The 21,320-nt window shown below is 58.9% G+C and overlaps 2 protein-coding genes across 5 annotated transcripts in view; one reads left to right on the top strand and one right to left on the bottom strand.

The window, feature by feature from the left end:
* FBXW8 (F-box and WD repeat domain containing 8) overlaps positions 1-982 on the top strand; it is a 95,793-nt gene extending 94,811 nt beyond the window's left edge. Inside the window, exon 11 of the mRNA XM_081802130.1 lies at positions 27-982. Coding sequence (XP_081658256.1) covers positions 27-159 — 133 coding nt within the window. The 3' untranslated portion in view covers positions 160-982. The remainder of the gene's footprint in view (positions 1-26) is intronic.
* Positions 983-6,889: 5,907 nt separating this feature from the next.
* The window catches only part of TESC (tescalcin), a 60,758-nt gene continuing 46,327 nt past the window's right edge, over positions 6,890-21,320 (bottom strand). For 3 of the 4 annotated variants that reach the window (XM_081802131.1, XM_081802133.1, XM_081802132.1), the window contains 6 exons: positions 18,952-19,032; positions 14,938-15,077; positions 13,108-13,169; positions 12,898-13,005; positions 9,249-9,296; positions 6,890-7,153 (listed from right to left, as the gene is read on the bottom strand). In XM_081802131.1, coding sequence (XP_081658257.1) covers positions 7,076-7,153; positions 9,249-9,296; positions 12,898-13,005; positions 13,108-13,169; positions 14,938-15,077; positions 18,952-19,032 — 517 coding nt within the window. In that variant the 3' untranslated portion in view covers positions 6,890-7,075. Of the gene's footprint in view, positions 7,154-9,248; positions 9,297-12,897; positions 13,006-13,102; positions 13,170-14,937; positions 15,078-18,951; positions 19,033-21,320 lie in introns of all 4 variants that reach the window. The other variant, XR_014139778.1, reaches the window with a different exon arrangement.

The following is a 21,320-nucleotide window of genomic DNA, read 5'->3' as shown; positions in this document are numbered from 1 at the left end:
GCTCACTGTCCGTGTGCTTCCTCTAGGCACCGCGGGCTGATCCACGCCTACGAGTTTGCCGTGGACCGGCTGGCCTTCCAGAGCGCGCTTCCCGTCTGCCGAGCGGCCGGCGACACGGCGCCGACCTACAGCTACGACCTTGCGCTCGCCTTTCCCTAGGACCGTGGTTAGGGGAGCGCCTCATGGGGGAGCAGGGGGACAGATGGGAGGAACCCAAGCAGATGTTTAAAACTACTGCGGAGCTCTGCCCCAGATTTTAAAGGGTTGGGCTGGGGGAAGAAAGCCCAGGGCGCACCTTTCGGACCCCACAGGTTCCTGAACTGCCTGCGGGCCGGACGGTGGCGTTGTTTTCTCTCTCTGGACACTGTGCCACTTCCTCCTGCATCTGCTGCCCTGGCGACGGGGTGGGTCTCCCCCTGCCGTCTCTCGCCACCTTTCCAGTCTTCAAGCCCTTTGCTCTCAGATCACACATAACACCCCCCCCCCGCCAGTGCAAACCTAGGCTAGCAGTACTGTCTTCTCATAGTTTTTACCACAATTTATTTATACACTTATTGCATTAAGGACTGTTTACTTTGTGTCACATGTTGTGGACACCACAGATTATTTTCTACCTATCGGCTGCATAAACAGTTATCCTCCACCTAGGCTGGAAGAGCTGGGGAAGAGACCTTTATCCTCCACCACTGGGCTAAAGCAGGGCAGCACCGGGGAACTCTTCCAAAAGATGAAGAGGGCAAACCACTGCATGACTGTTCTGAGCAGCGGCCACTAGTACCCCTTCAAAATATGAAAGTCATGCTCCTCGGCGGTGGTCAACACATGAAGGATTCAGAGGATCTACTTAATAGAATTTACAAGCATGATCCAATAGTTTTGTGCCTTTTTAAATATCCACAGACCACTCACAGAAAATGGCTGTCTGAAGACCACAAAGACACATCCAGGCCCAAGTCAGTGACCCGATGCAATAAAATTAGATAATGTGAACCCTCTGGGCCATGAAAACACTGAATATCAAAACCCCAGGGGTGAGGCCAGAGTGGACAAAGTGAGGCTTGAATAGAAAATAAATGGCTAGCTGTCACCTCAAACAGTGACCCCTCAAGGAAGGAATTAAAGAAGGGTTAAAAACACCCATTGATGGAATAGAAAACCAACAAATCGCAAAGTTAATCGTAACACCAAAACCCTATGCTCGCCCCATTTTACAATGGACCAGCTTTTGGAAAGCCAAAATACACTGTTTTTTTTAGTGAGTAGAGGGGCGAGTGGGAGAATCCTAAGCAGACTCCCCGCTGAGCACAGGGCTCAATCCCACAACCCCAAGATCAAGAGCAGGACGCCCAACCGACTGAGCCACCCAGGCGCCTCCAAAATACACACCTCTTGATACAGAAAAGCACAAGGGGCTGTGAGAAACCGAAAAGGAGGTAATTATGCACACAGGATTTTCAGGGTGGGGATGATCTACCCACATGAATCCGAGAGAAAAACGAAGCTCTCCTACTGTACACGAGTGTATAAAATTAGAAGGAAGTATTTTCAGAGTGCTTCAGATATTCCATGATTACAAACCGCCGTGCAACTCGATAGGACAGTGGACCCAGAGAAAGAGCCGCACCTGGGAATCATCCCTTGCTTTCAGACGGCCTTCTGCTTCCTTTCAACCAAATTACTTCCGAAATGAAGCTGGTCTGCAGTTAGCAGATGAAGTATTTTGTTTACTCCTGTTGTCATGTGGTGCTCTGACCCCCTCGTGACCTCGCTCTGTAAGGTTTTTCATCTCATAGCCTTAGTGCAACTGGACCACTAAGTAAACACATTTTTAAGAGGCTCTTCCAGTTTGATTTCACTATTTTCCCAGCTTTGCGGCCATGAAAGGTCCTTGAAAACCCAGAAAATTCTACCAAAACGAAAAATAGTTTTAAACTATTGTCATTCGCTGCCAACAGTAGTCCAGTGTAAAATGTCACGATTATAGGGGGTTTCTTTCCTCCCTGTTTATAACCTCTCTCCTTAAGGAAAATTGCCTGGTTTTGTGAAGGAGGGTCTATCAGATCCAGACTGAATCCCAGAGTTTGCTGCTGCAAACTTTACACCGTGGAAGCTGGGGAAAGGACCAGAGTTCCTCTAGAAATCAACATTTACCCAGTGACTTAAAACCCTTGGGCCCACGCCCACCCCTTCTGCTCATCCCACCTTACCTTCATCCCCGTTGGCTAGTTTGAGGGAGTTTCTTTGCAAGTTCGGAGTTGTGAGCAGATATATCATGTCCTTTTCTTCTGTAGCTCTTCTGCTGCTCAGACGCTTCCCCCTCCGTCTCCCCTAAAGAGAGAAGAAACTCCTATGTCACTGGGGGAGCCAGAGGGCCCAGCGCCGGAGCTCGTGGGTCTTAAAATGTTGTCTGCCTTTTGCTTATACTTTGTCTGTTGGTTCTAATAAATTTTTAAAATCCATTGCTTGTTCAATTACTGGTTTCCCTGGCCACGTGTCCTGGGACCAACCCCCGCCTACCACGGTACCTGCTCTGGCCCAGAGTGGAGTCGAACCACCCAGAACCACCCCTTCCAGGGGCTCCTAGCCCGGGATCCAAGAGACCCAAAACTACACAGGAGCACTTTCTGGGAAGAAGTCTGGCTGGCTTTCATCAGATTCCTGAAGGGGACTGCTGCACCCACCCCCCACCCCAGCCCAGAGAATTTCCTCTCTGCCCCTAGACTGTGCCTTGTAAGCCAAGCCACGAGCTGCCCTCGTGTGGCCATTGCCCAGCCAGGAACGTGTGTTTAAAAGCTACTCTGGGGATGGCCTCACCTTCCCCAGGAGGGAGAAATCGCACCTTGGCTGACAATGCCCCCAAGAGGAGACTTTTGGTCTGTTCTGAAAGGGAAAGAGGAAGTCCTCTACCCCAGCACCCCACTTCGGAATTAGAGGCCCCACATTTAGGCAGACGGCGCCTCCCCCCCCCGCAGTTAAGTGACAAACAGCAGCTTACTGCAGACGGACCCTGCCCACCATGGAGGAGAAATGGCTTCCTCCTCCCCTCCCCCCGAGGACACAGCCCTCCTGTTAGAACCGGCTGGTGGCCTGCCATCACGGGCAGCGGCTGCAGCGGCGGCCAGAAGCTTCTGTGAGCCACGCCCGCCCGCCTCGCCCCTGCGGCCGGGCCAGATGCTTACCTGGCTGCTCGGGCAGGCCCTGCCGGCCTCGCTCTGCCGTGTGGTGGCGGCTTCCCTCTCGCTGGGCTCCGGCAGGCGCCAGGCAGGGCAGGCTTTTGGCCTCCGATGCCCACCGCAGGCTCCCAGCAGCAGGCTTTCCACACCGGCTCGGCACCAAGGGCCTTTCCTTCCCTCGGGAGGGAGGGAACGCTGTCCGCAGCCCCGGGGGCTGAGCCGGGCCCAGCTTTTCTTCCCTTGCCCACCGCCAGCGTAGATGCTGCCCCGTGCCCTCTGGGTGGGGGGGGCAGGAGCTGCTGCTCAGCATCCCCCTCGCCCTGATGGCTGCCCTGGGGCTGAACACGGAGGAGCCTGGTCCCCTTCCTGACTTGGGTTAGAGGGATGAGCAGCCACCGTGGGGCCAAGAGCACCCACCACTGAACCCCAGCTGGCACTTGCCTCCCGATTCGGGAAGAGCCCAGAGACAAAGCAGTGCTGATGCCCCGGGAAGTTGTGGTAAAAAAAAAAAAAAAAGCAACCTGGCTCCTCCGGCTCCCCTCTCCAAGGCCTTCCCAAGGTCACCGTGTGGGAGGACAGCTTGCAAAGCAGGTGTTTGCAAAACCCTTGCCAAGGCGACCTGTATGTTTAACTCTCTCAGCGGCTTAGGCTCGGCAGGCAGGTGGGGGCACGGGCAGCTACACAGGGGCCCGGCCTCCCATGAGCAGAGCACAAAAAGAACTTTCTAGTCCCCTGGGCCAGAGAAGAATGGAGTTGTTCTGTTCAAGTCCAGCAGAGGGTGCTTGGCCGGAATTGGGAGCTGTGGTGATCATACTCTTCCCTTACCATGATTCCTGTCTAACGTGGCTGCAGGATGTGTCCTCCGAGCTTCTCCTCTTCAATTTCCGTGACACAGCCCTCTGGTGAACCTACCAGACCGATGCATTTGTGTCAAATTGCCAGATTCTTTTAACATCTAAAAGCTGAGTTCCGGGGCACCTGGGTGGCTCAGTTGGTTAAGCGACTGCCTTCGGCTCAGGTCATGATCCCAGGGTCCTGGGATCGAGCCCCGCATTGGGCTCCCTGCTCGGCGGGGAGCCTGCTTCTCCCTCTCCCGCTCCCCCTGCTTGTGTTCCCTCTCTCGCTGTGTCTCTCTCTGTCAAATAAATAAATAAAATCTTTAATAAAAAATAAAAGCTGAGTTCCGGTAACGTTTCCGTGATGCGGCGGCAGGGACCGGGCCCCACGTGCGACCTGACCACTGGCACGCACCCTCCCCGAGCTCGGTCCCCACCCACAGCCCGAGGCCCTCCAAGCGTGACCGCGCTTCCCTCAAATATTTGACTTAGCACTGATTTCCCATTTCCTCTTAGCCGCTGGTGTCATCCCTGATAGAGGGAGGGCTGTTCAACAAGGGGATCTGTTGATTCACCAACCTGCCCGTTCTAGAACAAATTCCAAAACACACATCACTTGCTTCAGATGAGGTGCCCCGTCGAGGACCCCGGGGGGGGTGGCTGTGCAGCCCGAAAGCCCCTCCTGGGCACCCTCGCTGGCCCGGCAGGTAACAGATACGGTTTTGGAGCCTCCTGCCTCTGCATAGACCGCACCGCCCAAATGGCCGTCCCAAGACCTGTCCCCGTGCATCTTTGTGAACCAAAGGCTGGCAGCCCGGCTAGACTGTGGGGAATTAACCTGCCCTTTCTACAAGCAGGTTTGCACCAACTAACAGGCAACCCTGATCATCCCCCAAAGGACCGAATGAGCAAAACGGCCACCTCACGCACTTAGCACCCTGGGAGCCACTGGGAGGGCTCCCGGTCAACCCCGCAGGCCACCCTAACCCTGCCAATCAGAGGACACCCTCGGTGACTGGGAACAACTGAGCTCTCTTTGGAGCCACATGGACAGGGCTCGAGGTGAGTAGCTCTCATTCTAACTAGCTGTTTAGGTAAGTCATGACCCTCAGTGGCCTGAGCACATGAAAACGTCTGATGTTTGCCCACGGGGGACGCACGTATGCCCACGTCTCCCAAACTAAAACTCAGGCCACAGGGGCTGATGGAAGATTCATTATTTATACAAAACACTTTACACTAACGAACTGCCTTTGTGGAGGAGCACAACATCAAAGCAAACTGGGAGAGTCCCAGAAGATCCAGGCCTACGGACGCCACCCCAGCCGTCCTGCTCAAAGGCACAGGGGGTCCCCGTCCCACGTGCCGGGGCTGGGGAAGGCGGGGAAGGCCGCCTCCGCGAGGCTGCAGGGAGCTCCCCCAGCAGGGAGGCTGCTGACAGAGCGCCGGATTCCACGCACCAGGCCATCCCACTGGCAGCCGGGAAACCGAGGGCGTGAGCGGGACGATCCCCGAGCAGCCAGGGCAGGCAGGGGCCCCGTGTCCCACTCCCGCTCCAGGAAGCTGGCTGGCTGGCTGGCTGCTTCCCAGTTCCTTGGCCCACCTGATGGCGGGCACCTGGAGGGGAGGAAGCCGAGGCCTCTGCCTTCGCCCCCCACCTACCGCTCTGGAAATGGCAAAACACTCGAGGAAGTGCTAGTCTAAGCAGCAGAGCTCCGGGAGTGACTTCAGACGGCTCTCTACTTCCGCACAGATGGGGCCGCGCTGCCGGACAGCCGTCTGTCCTGACCTGGGGGAGTGGAGGCCAGCATCCCTCAGGCCCCGGGGTCCAGGGGGCAGTCCTGCTACGCGCAGACTACCAACAGGATGCCAGCAAGGGTCCGCTCTCACCTCCAAGGTCCTAAATGAGCGTTTGCCGAACCCCCACCACCAAGGTGCACCAGCCTCGGGACTTCCGCCCCAAACACGGTCACGCTCCCCTTCACCCCGCCTCACTGCCTGGTTCCAGCTTCTCACTTAAATCCTCAGCACTGCAGTCGTGTCCGCATGAACGGCCCCGGAAAGATGTCGAAGAAATGGGCTGACCTGAGTGCCTCCGGGAAGGGCAAGCCAGGGCCTGGCGGGCCCAGGATCAAGGCCGCGTGGGGTGCCCTCCTGCACCTCTCCATGTTCTGAACCCCGACGCACACCTAGTAACAAAGCCATGGAAATGCAGAATACCAGTAACAGCTATTGTCAGTTACCAGAACTTTCTCGGGAGGCTAGGAAGGAAACTCCCGGTGAGTGTGGACGGAAGGAACTGAGCGAGGAGGCCTGGAACACCACCAGCAGCGAGTGACCACAGTGACCACAGCCACGCCGGCCCCCCTGAGCGCCGACCCCGAGCACTGAGCCCAAGCCGGCCCCAGCCCCCAACTGGACGGACAACCTTCACTTCCCTGCCCCCAGCATAGCCCGCCCCTGAATCAGAAGGTGACTCTGGAGCTTTGGGAGCCACTGACCTGGGACAGTCACCTCCCCTGCTGCCACCACCACAGGGGACTGCCCCACGCTGGGCCCGGGAGGGCGTCGGCAGCCAGGCCTCCTCAGGCACGTCACCGCGGGTCCCCCGCGCCCTCTCCTCCGGCCCAGACACTCGGTCACGACACCGCGGCAGCCCCGCCACCCACATCCCGGCCACCATGGAGCGGGGAGCTGCCGTCCCTCACCTGACTGCCCAGCACTTGTGTGGCGAAAAGAGCCAACACTTCACCCAAATTAAACCAGAAAAAGCAGGAAAAAACCTCCTCTCTGCCAAACCAGCCTTTGGAAACTAGCCGCTGCCTGCTCCTTTTCAGCCTCGTGCCACCAAGTGGCCGTGGGGAACAGACAGGAGCCACATTCTTTAACAAACCAACCATTTTCTTTTTTTATTAGAGATAAAAACAGCGAAGTTCCACGTACCACACCTTAGGGAAAACGAGACAGCGGAGGACTGGGGACTATTTACAAGAGCGGTGGCCGAAGGACACCTGCGGCCTCGGGCCCCGCGGGAGGCTGCGGGCACGGCTTCGGGGAGCAGGCGGGTCAGTGGCAGAGGGCGATGGTTTCCATGTTAAGGAAGCGCACGTGCATCTTGGTCTCAATGTCTATCCCCTGCCAGATCTGCAACAGACAGAGCAGGGTGAGCGCGTGTCCCCACCCCCGCCCGGCCCGGGGCCTCGCCCGGGTCCCCCCGCCCGCCCTCCCCACACCAGGGCAGGTGAAACCCAGAGGGCTGGCTTCAAGACCGTGAGCTGAGCAAGAAAGAGAAACTTGCCTCTGCCTTTCTGCGGGTTAATTTGGCTCTGACATTTGGATTCTTTCTGATATTGTCACAGCAAGTTATTATTAAGAACAGAATCCAAGCTCTGGGCTCCAAGTCATTTCAATCCCACCCACCCCCGGCTGATTTTCATGCAGATTCCTTAACCCCATTAAACCTCCTCTTCATCGGTACAATGCCGAGACCACCACCTGCGCTGCCCACATAAGTCACGCAACGCTGGGGGCTCAAACGGAATCATCCGCGGGAACATTTTGTAAGCTATTAAGCACTGTGCAACTGCCAAGTTGTATTAAGCCATCTTCCTTAGTTAAAAGGCCATAGCAGTTTGGTCTTTCTAACGTCCCTGGGATAGGTCACCCTGTTCTACACACACAAGCTTATGCCCGGGAAGGATCATTTCTGCCCACAGATGCCCATTGCCTCATACCTACCTGGTCCTGGTTCTGCCGTTATAGTCCATCCCGGCCTGGGCCCCGGGGGACACCCCGAGGCCGCCCGACCCTATCTGCCACACTATAAAGCCCCCCCCTCCCCACTCCCAGGACTACACTTGCCAGCTCCTTGGCCACTCGGGGCCCGAGAGGGCCACAGATGGAGAGATGGCTGGATGCATCCATCAGACAGACAAGTCTGTCTCCCTGCTTGTGTGAGAAGTTCAAACTCTCGGGCTGTCACCTGCAGCATTTCCAGGGACAGTCACCGGGCTGTGAGCAGGCTGCAGTCAGAGCCCCATCGGCGCCCACGCTGCAGGGAGGCCTGGGTGCCATTCTTGCCCCTGTCACACGCCCACCGTCCCCCAGCTAACTTTGTGGTCTCCTGCACCTGCTCTGGGTGCTGTGGGGTCTGGTGAAGGTACAGAGCGATCAGAGCCGGCTCCCAGGGAGCAGCTCCAACCCTCGTTCCCAGGGAAGCTACCTGGGCACCCAGGGTGCTGTCTGCTAAATGCCAGGTGGCAACAGGGGCACTGGTGAGGCTCAGGGGAGGGGAAGGGCCAGCTGGTCAGGAAAGGCCCCCGTGGTATGGGGACAGGCTTGGGGAGCACCGGAGCCGTGGGGCGGCGGATAGGGGAAGCCTTCTGGGGAAGAAGCGGGCTCTCTCGGGCTTCTTTGCCCGCCCAGGCCTGGTGTGTGAGGACAGAGGAGCCTGCCCACCTCGGCCCAGAAGCTTCTGCTGCCTGCCCTCTCCCTTGCAGAGCTCACTGCTGCCCGGCCAGGTTAGCCGTGCAGCCTGGGAGGAGCACCCATCTGAGCTGCCCCTGGGCTCCGTGGGGCTGTGACCACCCGAGTCCTGGCCTGGCTCCAGGCCCGGGCCCGTCCGCTCCCTCAGGCCGGTCAGAGGCTGGTGTGGCACACTGGACCAGAGCCTCCGGGTCCTGTTCCCCTGACTTCCTGTCCTTCCTCTAATTCCAGAACGAGCCTGGCCGACCCACTCTCAAGGTACACACGCAGTGCCAGGCAGAGGGCAGAGTGGGCTTGCCTCCCTCCGCTGGGCATGTACCCATCAGAGCAGTGAGGGGTCCCGGTTCCTAACCTCAGCACGTTCGGGACAGCAGAGGCCTGGCACCCACCCATGGCGGCTGCGAGACTGGGCAGCTATAGCCAAGGAAAAGCAAGCGACAAAACCCCACACAGCTGGTATTCATAAGGGGCATAGAACACTCCAGAACCTGGTTCCTACCATCAACAGCGATGCTTATGACAAAGGCGACCCAAAGGCGACTGGGGACTCGTAGGAGAGAGACAGGTTTTGTTGGAGCCCCTTTGTACTCCTTCAAGTGCCCTGGCCACAAGTGAACGTTACTCTTCCAATAAAAGTCAGTCAAACCTGTGTTTTAAAGGTGACGCCCAGGCATGACCCGTGTCCACAGAGATGTGGGTCTCTTCCTGACCAGCGGACACCCCTCGAGCCCCACCTCTCCTCCTAGACACCCACCTTCAGGAAGTCGTCGAAGGTGATCCCCTCATACACCTGGTCAGGCTCCTGGGAACAGAGCACATGCAGAGTGAGCGGCTTCCACCAGGAGACCCCTGTCCCTCCCCAGGACACAGATGGTGGGGCCCCTTCAGTCACGAGAAGAGCGGCTCCCTCCAGACTGCTGCGTCCAGCTTGAGGCCATCACCCTGAACTGCAACGTCCCCTTCGTTGGCGGGACAGCAGGATAGAAGGAGGGTGCGGGCTAACCAGGGCCCCACCCGAGCCCCCCAGGGGGGGACCCGGTGGATGAGGGTGTAAAGGAAGTGGGTGGGCAAAGACTCCCTTTCCCCTCAGCCACCAACGGACACCTCCTGCCATTTCCCGGTCCTGCCTCACTGTACCCGCCCTGACCCTCTGAGCTCACTGACCACTGGGGCAGGGGTGGGGGGGGGGCGGGAGGGCTGCCTTCTGCGGCCCACCCCTCGCGCCCAGTGAGTCACCATGATAAGGGCCACCTGCTGGGCCTCTCCCCCAGCCGGTCATGGTCAGTGCCAGTCTCCATCTGCATCTGTCCGGCTCCGGGCACACCCGGACCCCATGAGGCCAGAGGTGGGGCTCCTGGCCCTTGTGCTGCTTTCTCGGGCTCTGGCACCGCCGAGCCTCCCCCAACCTCACCCCCGCCTGCAGCACCCTTTGGGACAGTGACAGCCCGGCTGCCATCCGTCCACGGAAGACAAGCTAAATGAATCCTGGTCCTCTGTGCTACCGATTACTAAGCAGCCATTAAGAAGGGGTCAATCTCTACGTGCGAATGCGGAAAAGGCTCCAAGATACAGAGCAGGCAGAAGCACGCAGGCAGGTGGCGACAGCTCCCGCGCTAACCGGACAGCCACCGTCCGCCCAGTGGATGGGTGGGGGGAGGGCCGTGCGGAGAGGACAAGAAGCGGTCCGTTCAGTTCCAGTTCGTGTAAATCAGAAATAAAAGACACACACGTATACGCCGACGAGTACCGAAAGATAAGCCCCAGGAGATCGCACACGTCTCTGGAGCTGTCCTGCCGTCTACGGAAGGAAACAGCGCGCACCCTGGGTGTCTGCTGCCTGGGCCCTGCCCTTACCCCCATTTTAGACAGAAGGCCACTGGGGCCCATGGAGGCCAGGCCACTGGGGCCCACGGAGGCCAGGCCACTGGGGCCCACGGAGGCCAGGCCACCGGTCCGGCTGGGAGGAGCCCAGCGGGCTCCAAGCGTCCGGTCGGATTCCTCACCCTTTGTGGTTTCCTAACACCGGTTTTTCGTACAGAAAACTAACCTACATACGCTTTCAAATCTTACAAATGCGACCAGTTCTCCAGTTTCCCCGGCCTGTCCCCTGGGGTTCCCTGCTCTTCCCGCCCGGGGACCCGGGGACGCCTTCAGAGAGAGGGCAGCCGAGGAGAGCTAATTACAGACGGGGCTCCACAGCCCGAGAGCAGGGCGGGAGGGTGGGTGCGCGTGGAGGGAGGGCAGGGGCGGGTGGGGGAAGCCCTCCCCACCCCCAGCTGAGACCCCAGCCTAGCAGCCCCGTCCTCAAGCCACGGGTCCTTCCAGAGAAAGTCGCACTCTGGAAAGCCAGCACTGCTCCGGGCAAGAGCCGGCTCTGGGAGCCCGCGGGTGGCCCGTTCAGCATCCTCGGAGGCCGCGCGGTACTGAGCTGCGGGGCCGGCCCTCGCCCCACAGCTCGTGTGTGTATCCGGCCGACATCTGCAGGAAAAAATATTTTAAGAGCACACCGAAGGGGCGCCTGGGTGGCTCAGTCGGTTAAGCGACTGCCTTCGGCTCAGGTCATGATCCTGGAGTCCCGGGACCGAGTCCCGCATCGGGCTCCCTGCTCGGCGGGGAGTCTGCTTCTCCCTCTGACCCTCCCCCCTCTCATGTGCTCTCTCTCTCTCATTCTGTCTCAAATAAATAAATAAAATCTTAAAAAAAAAAAAAAAAAGAGCACACCGAGGACCCGTAAATAAAAGAAAGACACCCAGGGCGCACACCCAGGGCGCAGGCGTCGGCTCGAAGACGCCTCCGCTTCTGAGGTTTGTGCAGCTTATGCAGGTCAGCAGCTGTCAGCCAACTGTTTTACTACAGCACATTAAGAAAACTGTCACCAGTTGAAAGTGGAGTGGGATGGGGAGCCATTTAGAGGAGGAGAGTGTCACTAAATCAAACGGGAACCTGGCTCGACAACAGGGCGGGGGATCCCCGCGCTCCCCACTGAGGTCACCAGCCCTCTGGGCCGCAGGTAGTTCGCTGAGTGGGGTGGTTTCCCAGAAGCCACCCCCCCGGGGGTCTGAGAGGCAGACAGATAAAACACAGGCCAATACGATGACCACAATGACCACAGCCCCCGCCCCCGGGGAGCAGGCCCCTCGATGGCAGGCTTGGGGCACAAAGAGCAGGTTCCGGCAGGAAGACACCCCTCTGCTCAGGCCCTGGTGAGCCCAAAGCCACAGGTGTCTGGAGCCACGGCCACGTGAAACACACAGGTGTGAGGAGGCGATGGCCTCAGTGGGACCAGCCGAAACCCTCAGCGAGCAAAGTCACAGAGAGGGTCGGGTGCCTGTCCTCGGGGTCCCTGGGGCTCAAAGCCACCGTGTCAAGGGCTAGCCAGGCTAGACCCAGCCCTACAAGAGTGAGTCCACCAGGCATAGTAAGGATCGCTGCCCCCGAATTCCAGAAAGTTCTTTATGTCCTTGGGTCTCGGTTTCCCCACCAGGAACACGAGACTACAGATCTACAAAACGATGCATGGGGTATCCCTAGGATGATGTGTGCACAGACCGTGCCGCTGCCCTCGGGGACAGGAGCGTCGCGAGGGGCGCCTGGCCTGCCTGGGGCATATCTGCAGGTGCCTCCACAGCCCGACAACCCAGCACGTGCTTGCTGGTCGCCCCGGCTCAGTCGGTCACCGCGCAGCACCCCCTCTGCTGACCATCTACGTCTGTGCCCCTCTCGTTCGTGGTTCTTCACTGGGGATGAACCCGCTCCCCCACCAGGGACACCTGGCCATGTCTGGAGACGTTCTTGGTTGTCACAACTGGGAGGGAGTGACCGGCATCCAGGGCGTGGAGGCCAGGGACACGGCTGAACAGGACGGTCCCCACCACGGACAGCTGTCCCGCCCCATGAGTCACCAGCACCGGGGGGGAGTGGCCCTGCTCTAACCGGCTCGCACGGTCCTGAGAAATGCCCCAGCCGTCTTGACACCAGCACAACCCCGACGAGCCTCCAGGGGTGTCCAGAACCCGTGCAGAGACCCTGATGCTCAGCCCCGCCACCGGCCCTCGGCGGCAACGTGGAGCCTCCACGGCCACCTGCCTCTGGCCCGCGCATCCCTTCTGGGGACCGGCGGGGGGCTCCCCTCCACAGGCGCCGGCCCTGAGCCCCGCTCCTCCATCTTGTTGACGCACGTCCCCACTCCCAGGTCCGCGCCGGGGCCCCAAACGAAGGAGCCCAGAGGGCAGCCCCTGCTGACCCCATCCATCCCCAGGCCAGAAATCCCCTCCCAGCCACTGTCCTACATTGACAACAGTGTGGCAAGCCGATGGCCTGGGGGTCTCCGCTCATGGCCTTCCAGAAGCAAGCCGGGCAAGGCGGGGCAGGGGTCAGCTGGGGGTTCCGGGGACACGGCTCACCATCTGCCCCACACACACGCTGGCCGCCTCCATCATGGCCCCGTCGGCGATAGAGCGGGCCGACTCCTTCTCGATGTGCGGGTTTCCGGAGAGCAGCTCCTCCACCACCTGCCGGGTGAGGTAGACACACGGTGACCTCGGGCCTCCGTCCGGGCCGGGGGCGGGGAGGGGCCAGGAGCCCTGGCCGGCGGGCGGAGGAGCATACTTTACATTTCGATATTCTTCCAGGGTGATGCGGCCGTCGCTGTCCGAGTCATACATGTGGAACAGAACTGGGGGCGACAGGGGGGGGCTCGGTCAGATGAGCCGGGAGGGGAGCCCCACGTCCCCCTGCTTCCCCAACCTTCTTGCTCAAAATGAGCCAAAGACATCCATAATGTAGAGGTCAAGGGCAAAGGCCATGGGGTCAGACTGCCTACTTCCTGGTGGGTGACCTTGGGCAAGTGACCTAACTTCTCTGAGCCTCAGCTTTCCCATCTGTCAAATGGGAATAACAACAACAGCCTCTATTTCCGGGTGCTGCACGGGCTCAGGGAACCACAGAGTTGGCGGATCAGGACCAGGGATCCCGGCACACTCTGAGCACAGAGGGGACATTAATGCAAAGACAGATCAATGTTATTTCAAAGTATCATTCCTCGGGGCGCCTGGCTGGCTCAGCTGGAAGAGCGTGCGACTCTTGACCTCGGGGTGGTAAGTTTGAGCCCCGTGTTGTGTACAGAGATTACTTAAGATTTTTTTTTTTTTTTTTTTTTTTAAAGAGGCATCATTCCTCAAAGACCCAAGCAGGCAGCTCTCATCAGCAGGTCATGGACCCCACTGCCAACATTCCAGCCCCTGGCTGGTCTGAGCCGGCCCCCCGTGGGCACAGGGGAGGGACACCAGCACCTCCTCTGGTTAGTCCACTTTGTGTCATTTGCTTTGCTCCTTGATAGACATCACTCTGCATCGGGCAGCCCAGGAGAGGCCAGGAGCCAAAGGGAAGGCAGCCCCTCTGGCCCAGCAGCGCAGCCTGCAGCTCACCGAGTCCCCCACGCTGCCACTGACCCAGCACCGACCGGACACCCCGGGCAACATGCGGCAAACATCTTCACGTCTCATCTGCACGTGACCCTGCGAGGCGAGGCTGCCCTGAGCCCATTTCACACACAGACTGTACTGTGGAAGCTCAGAGAAATTAACGTGTTTGCCCACGGCCGCCCCGTTAAGGGAAGGGAAACCGGGAGTCTCCACGACCCCTGACCTGGCCCTCAGAGCAGGTGGGACGCTGGGCCGACACCGGGCTCCCCCGCTGTTCCGGAGCACCAGAGGGGGGCCTCGGGGGCCCCCAGCCCGGACAGTTCCCACCAGCCCTCACGTACACATTCCAGAGCTAAATACGGCCCAGTCCCCATGTTTACTTATTCCCGCTAACGAGCCTGAGCCTCTGGGTGGCCTACGGCGGGATGTCAGGAGTCCTGGGAAAGTCCGCACAGGGCAGGGACACGTGACGCAGGCCACCCCGGGACCCCGTGCTGCTGGCCAGCCTGGATCACGACGACGCAGGCTCCAGAGCCCAGGGACCAGGGGGGCTCCGCCAGGACAGATCAGCCAGAGGCCCGTCTGGTGAACCTGGCGTCTGAGGCAGCTCAAGGACGAGGGAAGAAACAGGTTCACGGAGCTCCTCCCAGGTGCCAAGGGCGCGCGCTGCCTGGGTGACCTCACTGAGCCTCCGAACCAGCGTGTGTTCACGATCAGCCACCCCGTGTTCCGGTTCGAGGTCACACAGCTGCTCAGCGGAAGGGGCCCGATGGGAGCCCAGGTCTGTCTGAACCAAGGGCCTTGCCCTTTTCACATCCCCCGAGAACCCCAGCCGCCACGGCACAACCTGGGGGGAGAATCACCCCCTGGGGGCCTCCGTGGGTGCTGTCAACTGGGACGGACCAACCAAAGGACGCGGGTTGGCGTCCCCCAGCCCTCCCCTCCACACTCGCCCACCCGCCAGCTGCAGGGGCGCGGCGGAACCCGGGGAGACGCGGTCCGGCCCCGACGCGCACGCACATCTCAACTTCTCTTTCCGGCACAGCTGCACCTGCTCCTCGTCCATGGTGGTGTCGATAGGCCGGAAGTAGGACATGATGGTCAGGAAATCCTCAAAGTTGATCTCGTCAGCCAGGCCGCTGGACCCCTTGCGCAGGTTCCTACGGGAGCAGAGAGGGACATGGCAGCAGCGTGTGAACCCCGGATCCTGTCCCTTCGCCTGTGATGCTTCGGGGAACGTGGCCCTTCTGGGCCCACGCTTCGCCCGCGATGGCCGTCTCAGCCTTGGGTTCCGTGTCCCAGCAACCTGCTTGCAGGGGCGCCAGGGCGGGAGGGGGGTGCCCCCGGAGGTTTAGCCCAAGCCCGGTGCTGCCCTCCCAGAGCTCACCGCACAGGGGGCCGGGGCGAGACCACAACCACACTGCTGCTGGTGAGGGCCAGGGTGCCCAGGAGTGGGCACTCACACGTGGGGAAACCAAGGCACTGAGCAATTCAGCAACTCATCGAGCCACCTCTCCTTGCCCTTTCCTCCAGATCCGAAGCTGGCCAACTCCTGTCCGTGGCCCAACCCCCGCGTGCCGCCTATTTCTGTCCAGTCCATGGATGAAGAGGGGCTTTTAGGTTTTTAAATAGTTGAAAAAATGTTTGGGGGGAGGAAAAACCCAAAGTAATAATAGCATCTCATGACAAAATTTCATAAAAACTACGTGCAATTCAAATGTCAATGTCTTTAAATAAAGTTTTATTGGCACACAGCCACGCCCATTCATTTACTCAGTGTCTGTGGCTGTTTTCATGCCACCACGGCAGAGCTGAGCCGCTGTGACAGACTCTACATGGCCCATGAAGCCTAAAATATTTACTCTGTGGCCTTTTACAGAAAAAGTTAGCCGACTCCTGCTCTCTATCAAGCTGTTTGCAATTCCGGTAGTGATCAGCTCGGTAGCGCTGAGTCACTGGTTTATTGCCAAAGTGCAAAGTTTACTGATAACTTCAGATCTTTTAACAAGTTAAGGAGGCTCGAGGTTGTCCCTAGCAACATGCTTTGCAGAAGGTGCCAGGAAGGGCCCACGTTCCAGGCGGGGCTCCAGCAGGGTCCGCCTCATGGCCGCATGGTGCCTGGCGGCAGACGGCAGGGCCTCAGCAAGCGGGCAGCTTTCATTCCTTTTGCAAAGATGCCCAGTTTAGAGCAATCTTTTTCATCCTTAATTTTCTGATGATTGTGTAAGGAACAGAGCCCTTGGAGGTGGGGAAGGACTGCCCTCCATCCACAGTCCAGGTCCTGAAGGGGATTGGGAAGCAAGGCTGACCCTGGTCTTTCTTGAGAGGAAAATTCTGTCTCTGGGACCCACTCCAAAGTCCTCCCCCCACCCCTTTGGAACTTCCGCGACAAGAAGCGAAGGATGTGGGGACACCTGGGTGGCGCAGTCGGTTAAGCATCTGCTTTCAGCTCAGGTCATGACCCCAGAGTCCTGGGATCAAGCCCCGCATCGGGCTCCCTGCTCAGCAGGGAGCCTGCTTCTCCCTCTACCTGCAGCTCCCCATTGCTTGTGCTCTCACGAGTGCATACGCGCTTGCTCTCTCTCATACAAATAAAGAAATAAAACCTTTAAAAAAAAAAAAAAAAGAAATGAAAGATGGAGAAGAGTATACAGGCTCTTAGCTGCAGGCCCCAAGCTGTTCTGGGGCAAGGCTGGGGGAGTCCTTCCTAAATCTTCCCCTCTTCAGAGATTTCCAGGCTGCCTGCCCACTCATGCACCTGCCATGGCCTACCTCAGCCTCCACCATCCTCAGCGGGACCAGAGGGAGCTTTGCAAAATGCAAATCACACCCTACTGCTCCCCGGCTTCAGGACCTCCAGAGGCTTCAAATCTCAGGGTAAGCCCCAATCCCTCCCCCTGCTCCCCCAGGCCCCAAAAGGTGGGTGTTGTCACCATCCACCCCGGGCCAGCACACCCCCTCCTGTCACCCTCCACTCCTCAGGGGCCCCCAGAGGTTTGGTTCGACGTCCACCTTCTGGACACTCAGCATTCCCTGACCAACTGAAGTCCGCCCCCCGCCCCTTGCAGGCAGCACTGCACCTGCCCCAGCCCTCCGATGTCTGTCCTAACTTCGGACCCTCCAAGTGAAGGGGGGTGTCTCTCCTGCCTCTGACTGGCCGCCCCCAAGTCCAGTGGCTGCTTGCGTGGGCCCTGCCTTCCTGTCCCCTAGCCAGACAGAGGCTGCAGCTCCAGTCTCAGGCCCACGGCCCGTCCCCCAGGCAGAGGCTCACGGACGGCAGCCCAGCAGATACCCGAATGCCACCCTATGAGCCGAAAACACAGCTCCTGGAGCCGTGCCCAGTTCCCACGGGTGACAGATGAAAGCCAAGCTGCGACCTGGGGTCAGATTTGTCTTAAGGAATAATTACATACAAAGGCACAGATTTTGCATTTGAACAGTATGCACCTGTGTAACCCACGCCCCAGTCAGGACCCAGAACATTCTCATCCACACCAGGAGCACCCTCTCTCCAGTCTGAACACACTCCCTGCTAGGGCAGGGGGAGGCTCAGGGGACCAGCCTGCTAGGCCCCAGGAGGCAGCTAGTATCAGCAAGGCCACTGCCCTCACCGCCCCCTAGCTCACCTCAGGCTGTGAGCTGCGCCCCACAGAAGGCTGCGTCCCCGATGCCTGGCCAGCTTACCAAGGGGCCAGATCTGCGCAGAGCCTTCTGGAAACAAGCCTCACGGACACATACAGGCAGGTGTGGGCCCACGAGGCAAAAAGAGCATTCCAACCCCATCTTCACCACAGACTGTGTGCCGTCCTTCTGGCAAATGTGACAATCGTCCGTGCAGATTCCTCTGGTACCAGCTGCTCACCTCCAACCCCAGGCCCATCCTTCCCTCTGTCCTCTCTTCTTCCCTCCCAGGTGTCACAGGGCTGCCCGCTGCCCTCCATCTCCCCTCAGCAGCCCTGCCTCCAGCCTGGGGGACACAGTACACCCTCTCCTGGGCCTCCGTCCCCCACAGCCCACCGGCAGCCAGAGTCTGCGATCCCCACCCTGCCTTAAACCCATCAGCACCCCCCGCTGCTGCTCCCAGGTTGAAGTCAAGACCCCTCTTGCCGGTCAAGGGGCTGCACGATGCAGCCCTGCCCTTCCCACACCTCTCATCTCGCATGGCCTCTCTGTGCTCTGGCCAGACCTCCTTTGGGCCTCCTTGGGCCACCCACACTCGCTCGACTTTCTTGTGCCACAGGGCCTTTGCACATGCAGTTTGGTCCTCCCAGAACACCTTTTCTCTCGGCTTTGCCTTGTTAACTCTTGGTCAGCTTCTCAGGCCTTGCCCTGCAGGCAGGCCTCTGTATCTTTCAGGGCAGCTGAGGACACCTACCCCTACCCGCAACCTGGGGAGGTTCAGGGAGACTCAGCGTCTTGCTTAGGGCCGCACAGCTCACAAACTTGAAACCCCTCCGGGAAGTCACCACCCATCTTCGGGCCACAACACGCCTGTTCCCTTCCTTCCTCTTTCTGCCGGTTCTCCCGGTTTCTCAGCCATCTCTGTAGACATGGGGGGCCGGGCCTAGGGCCCTGGCAGCCTGGGGAGGGCATACACCACCCAGCTCTTGATGGAGCCTCAGACAGTGAGTCTCCATGCAGTCACGCAAGTCTTTCAACTCCAACAATGCTGGACACTTGAGGGCACGAGCTCTGGTTGGAGCCTCAGCTCCGGGACACTGCACCACCGGCTGTGCCTCAGTTTCTCTGGGTGACAAGGAGAATGACAGCCAACTCCTTAGTGCACATTATCCCAGTGCACCCTCAGCAACCCTGGGAGGCAGATGTGTATCTTTTACAGATACGGAAACTGAGGTAGCCTCCAAGACGGCTCCCAACGATTCCGGCCTCCTGGCACCAGCCCCTGTGTAGTCCCCTCTCTTCACGTGGGCTGACCTAGCGACTCACTTCTGATGAAGAGAGCACAGCAAAAACGATGGGACGCCCCTCACAAGAGTAGGCTGGTTTAGGGCTGGTTCAGGGACAAAGACGCACCTGTTGTCGAAGAAGGCACGGATGATTTTGGATCGGATTGGGTTGAGCTCCAGGTCAGGGACGTTGTTGAAGTTCTCCTTGCTGGGTCCCAGGAGGGAGAAGCACCGGGAAAAGAGAGAGGGGAAAAAAAGCCAAGGTCACATGGCATGTTCACCACTTATCAGGCTGTATTTCTTAGTCCCGAGCAAGTCCAATGAGAATCGTCCAGAGACAAGACTGGAATACACTGCATTGATGTGCAACCTTGGACCACTAGGAGCTGGGAGGATCCGTAGGCTCCAAGACGCTCTGTGTCCTGGACATTCACCCCCAGAAAAATGCAGAGACACGAGGTGTGTGCCTCCTTATGAGGGGTCAGAGGCCACCTGAGGCCCATCACAGACCCCAGGTGAGGAGACCCTGCTTTGGCCAATCTGGAATTGGGGCAGCAGGCTGTTGGCCCGGAGACTGGAGACAGTCTGGCAAGTCCTCAACGGGTGGAATGGAGAGTTAGCATGGGCCTTGGCGCTTCCACGCCTACAAATGCATCCACGCAAGAACGGGTACACGGACAGCATAGAAGCATTATTCGTAGTAGCCGCACAGCAGAAACCTCCCAAGTGTCTGTCAACTGAGTAGACAATTTGTGGTCCATCCAGACGATGGAGTATTATTCAGCCATAAAAAGGAAGGAAGTAGGGATCCACACCGCAACACAACTGAGCCTTGAAAACATTGCATGTGCTGAGTGAAAGAAGCCCGGCACCAAAACTACACAGTGTCGGATTCCATTTACACGAAATGTCTCGAACAGGTGGATCCATAGAGACTGAATGGAGACCAGGGGCGCCCAGGGACCGGGGGCGTGGGAACTCTGGGGAGGGACTGCTAAGGGTACCAGGCTTCTGTAGGGGATGATCAAAAGATTCAGAAATTGGGCGCCTGGGTGGCTCAGTTGGTTAGGCGACTGCCTTCGGCTCAGGTCATGATCCCGGAGTCCTGGGATCGAGTCCCGCATCAGGCTCCCTGCTCGGCGAGGAGCCTGCTTCTCCCTCGGACCCTCCCCCCTCTCATGTACTCTCTCTCTCATTCTCGCTCTCTCAAATAAATAAATCTTTAAAAAAGAAAAGATTCAGAAATTGACTGTGGGGCTGGACGCACACCTTTGAGGGTACTAGAAGCCATGGAATTGTACATTTTAATGGCAAATCGTATGGTATGTGAACCCTATTTCTGTAAAGCTGTTCGGGGGGGAGGGGAAAAGGTGCTGGCTTGGGGGCAGAAGAAGGTGAATTTCAATCCCAGCCACCCTGTCACTGCACACAGGTACCGCTGGGTGGGGGACAGGCTGCGGGTCCGCAGGGAAGGAGGCCCTTGCCCACTCGACCTTCCCACAAAAAGCCATCCTTTTCTCTCAGAATCTGCTTCCTAGTTTTTCTTCTGTCCCATGGACTTCAAGGGGCAGTGGCCTCGGAAGGGACCCAAGGCCCAGGCTGGTAATCCCAGGGAGCAAGGATGCACGCCCAGGCAGCGGAGGTGGAAGGTCGTCAGACACTTGAGATGAGTGTGTCCAGGGGTGGGCTAGTCAACAGATTTGGGGCTCAAAACTTGAACAAACGCATGCCGGGAAGGAGGCAGTGCCACGTACACAGAGAGCTAAACACTGTCTGGGTTGGAAGCTTCCAGCAGAAGCACAGGACTGACCCCTGTCCTGTCCCCCACCTCCCAGAAGGGAAAGGGGAGCCTGGCTCGGATGCCCAGACCCCTCCGTGAGCCCATGGCCACCTCCACGCTCCTTCCTGTCCGCCCCCCACCCCCGCCCACGGCTCCCGGTGGGACTGGCTCGGGGGAGACGGGGGGGTCACCTGGCCAAACTCAGGAGCCAGTGTCCGTGGACACCATGCTTCAGATTCCTCAGATCCCAGGTCTGAAGAAGGCGCACACTCAGAACAGTTGCCCGGGGTGATGGAATACTATTTGGTCGGAAAAAGGATCGCAGTGTTGATGCATGCTACCATGTGGACGACGCTCGAAGGCAGGTGCTGAGCGGAAGACGCCGGACACAAACGGCCACATCTTAGGGGATCCATTTATCTGCCATGACCAGAACAGGCCGATTCATGGCAGATCCAGAGACAGAAAGCAGACTGCTGGCTGCCGGGGGTGGGGTCATAGAGGGGTTGGTGGCTAATGGGTATAGGGTTTCATGGCAGGGACGGGAGAGGGGGTGATGAAAAGGTCCTCAGGGGCGCCTGGGTGGCTCAGTCGGTTAAGCGACTGCCTTCGGCTCAGGTCATGACCCTGGAGTCCCGGGATCGAGTACCGGATCGAGTCCCGCATCGGGCTCCCTGCTCAGCAGGGAGTCTGCTTCTCCCTCTGACCCTCCCCCC

This window comes from Leptonychotes weddellii, chromosome 13, assembly GCF_054177405.1.
Source record: "Leptonychotes weddellii isolate Sample4059 chromosome 13, ASM5417740v2, whole genome shotgun sequence".
Taxonomy (NCBI): Eukaryota; Metazoa; Chordata; class Mammalia; order Carnivora; family Phocidae; genus Leptonychotes; species Leptonychotes weddellii.
The sequence above is the reverse complement of the archived record's forward strand: the minus strand, read 5'-3'. Positions and strand labels throughout refer to the sequence as shown.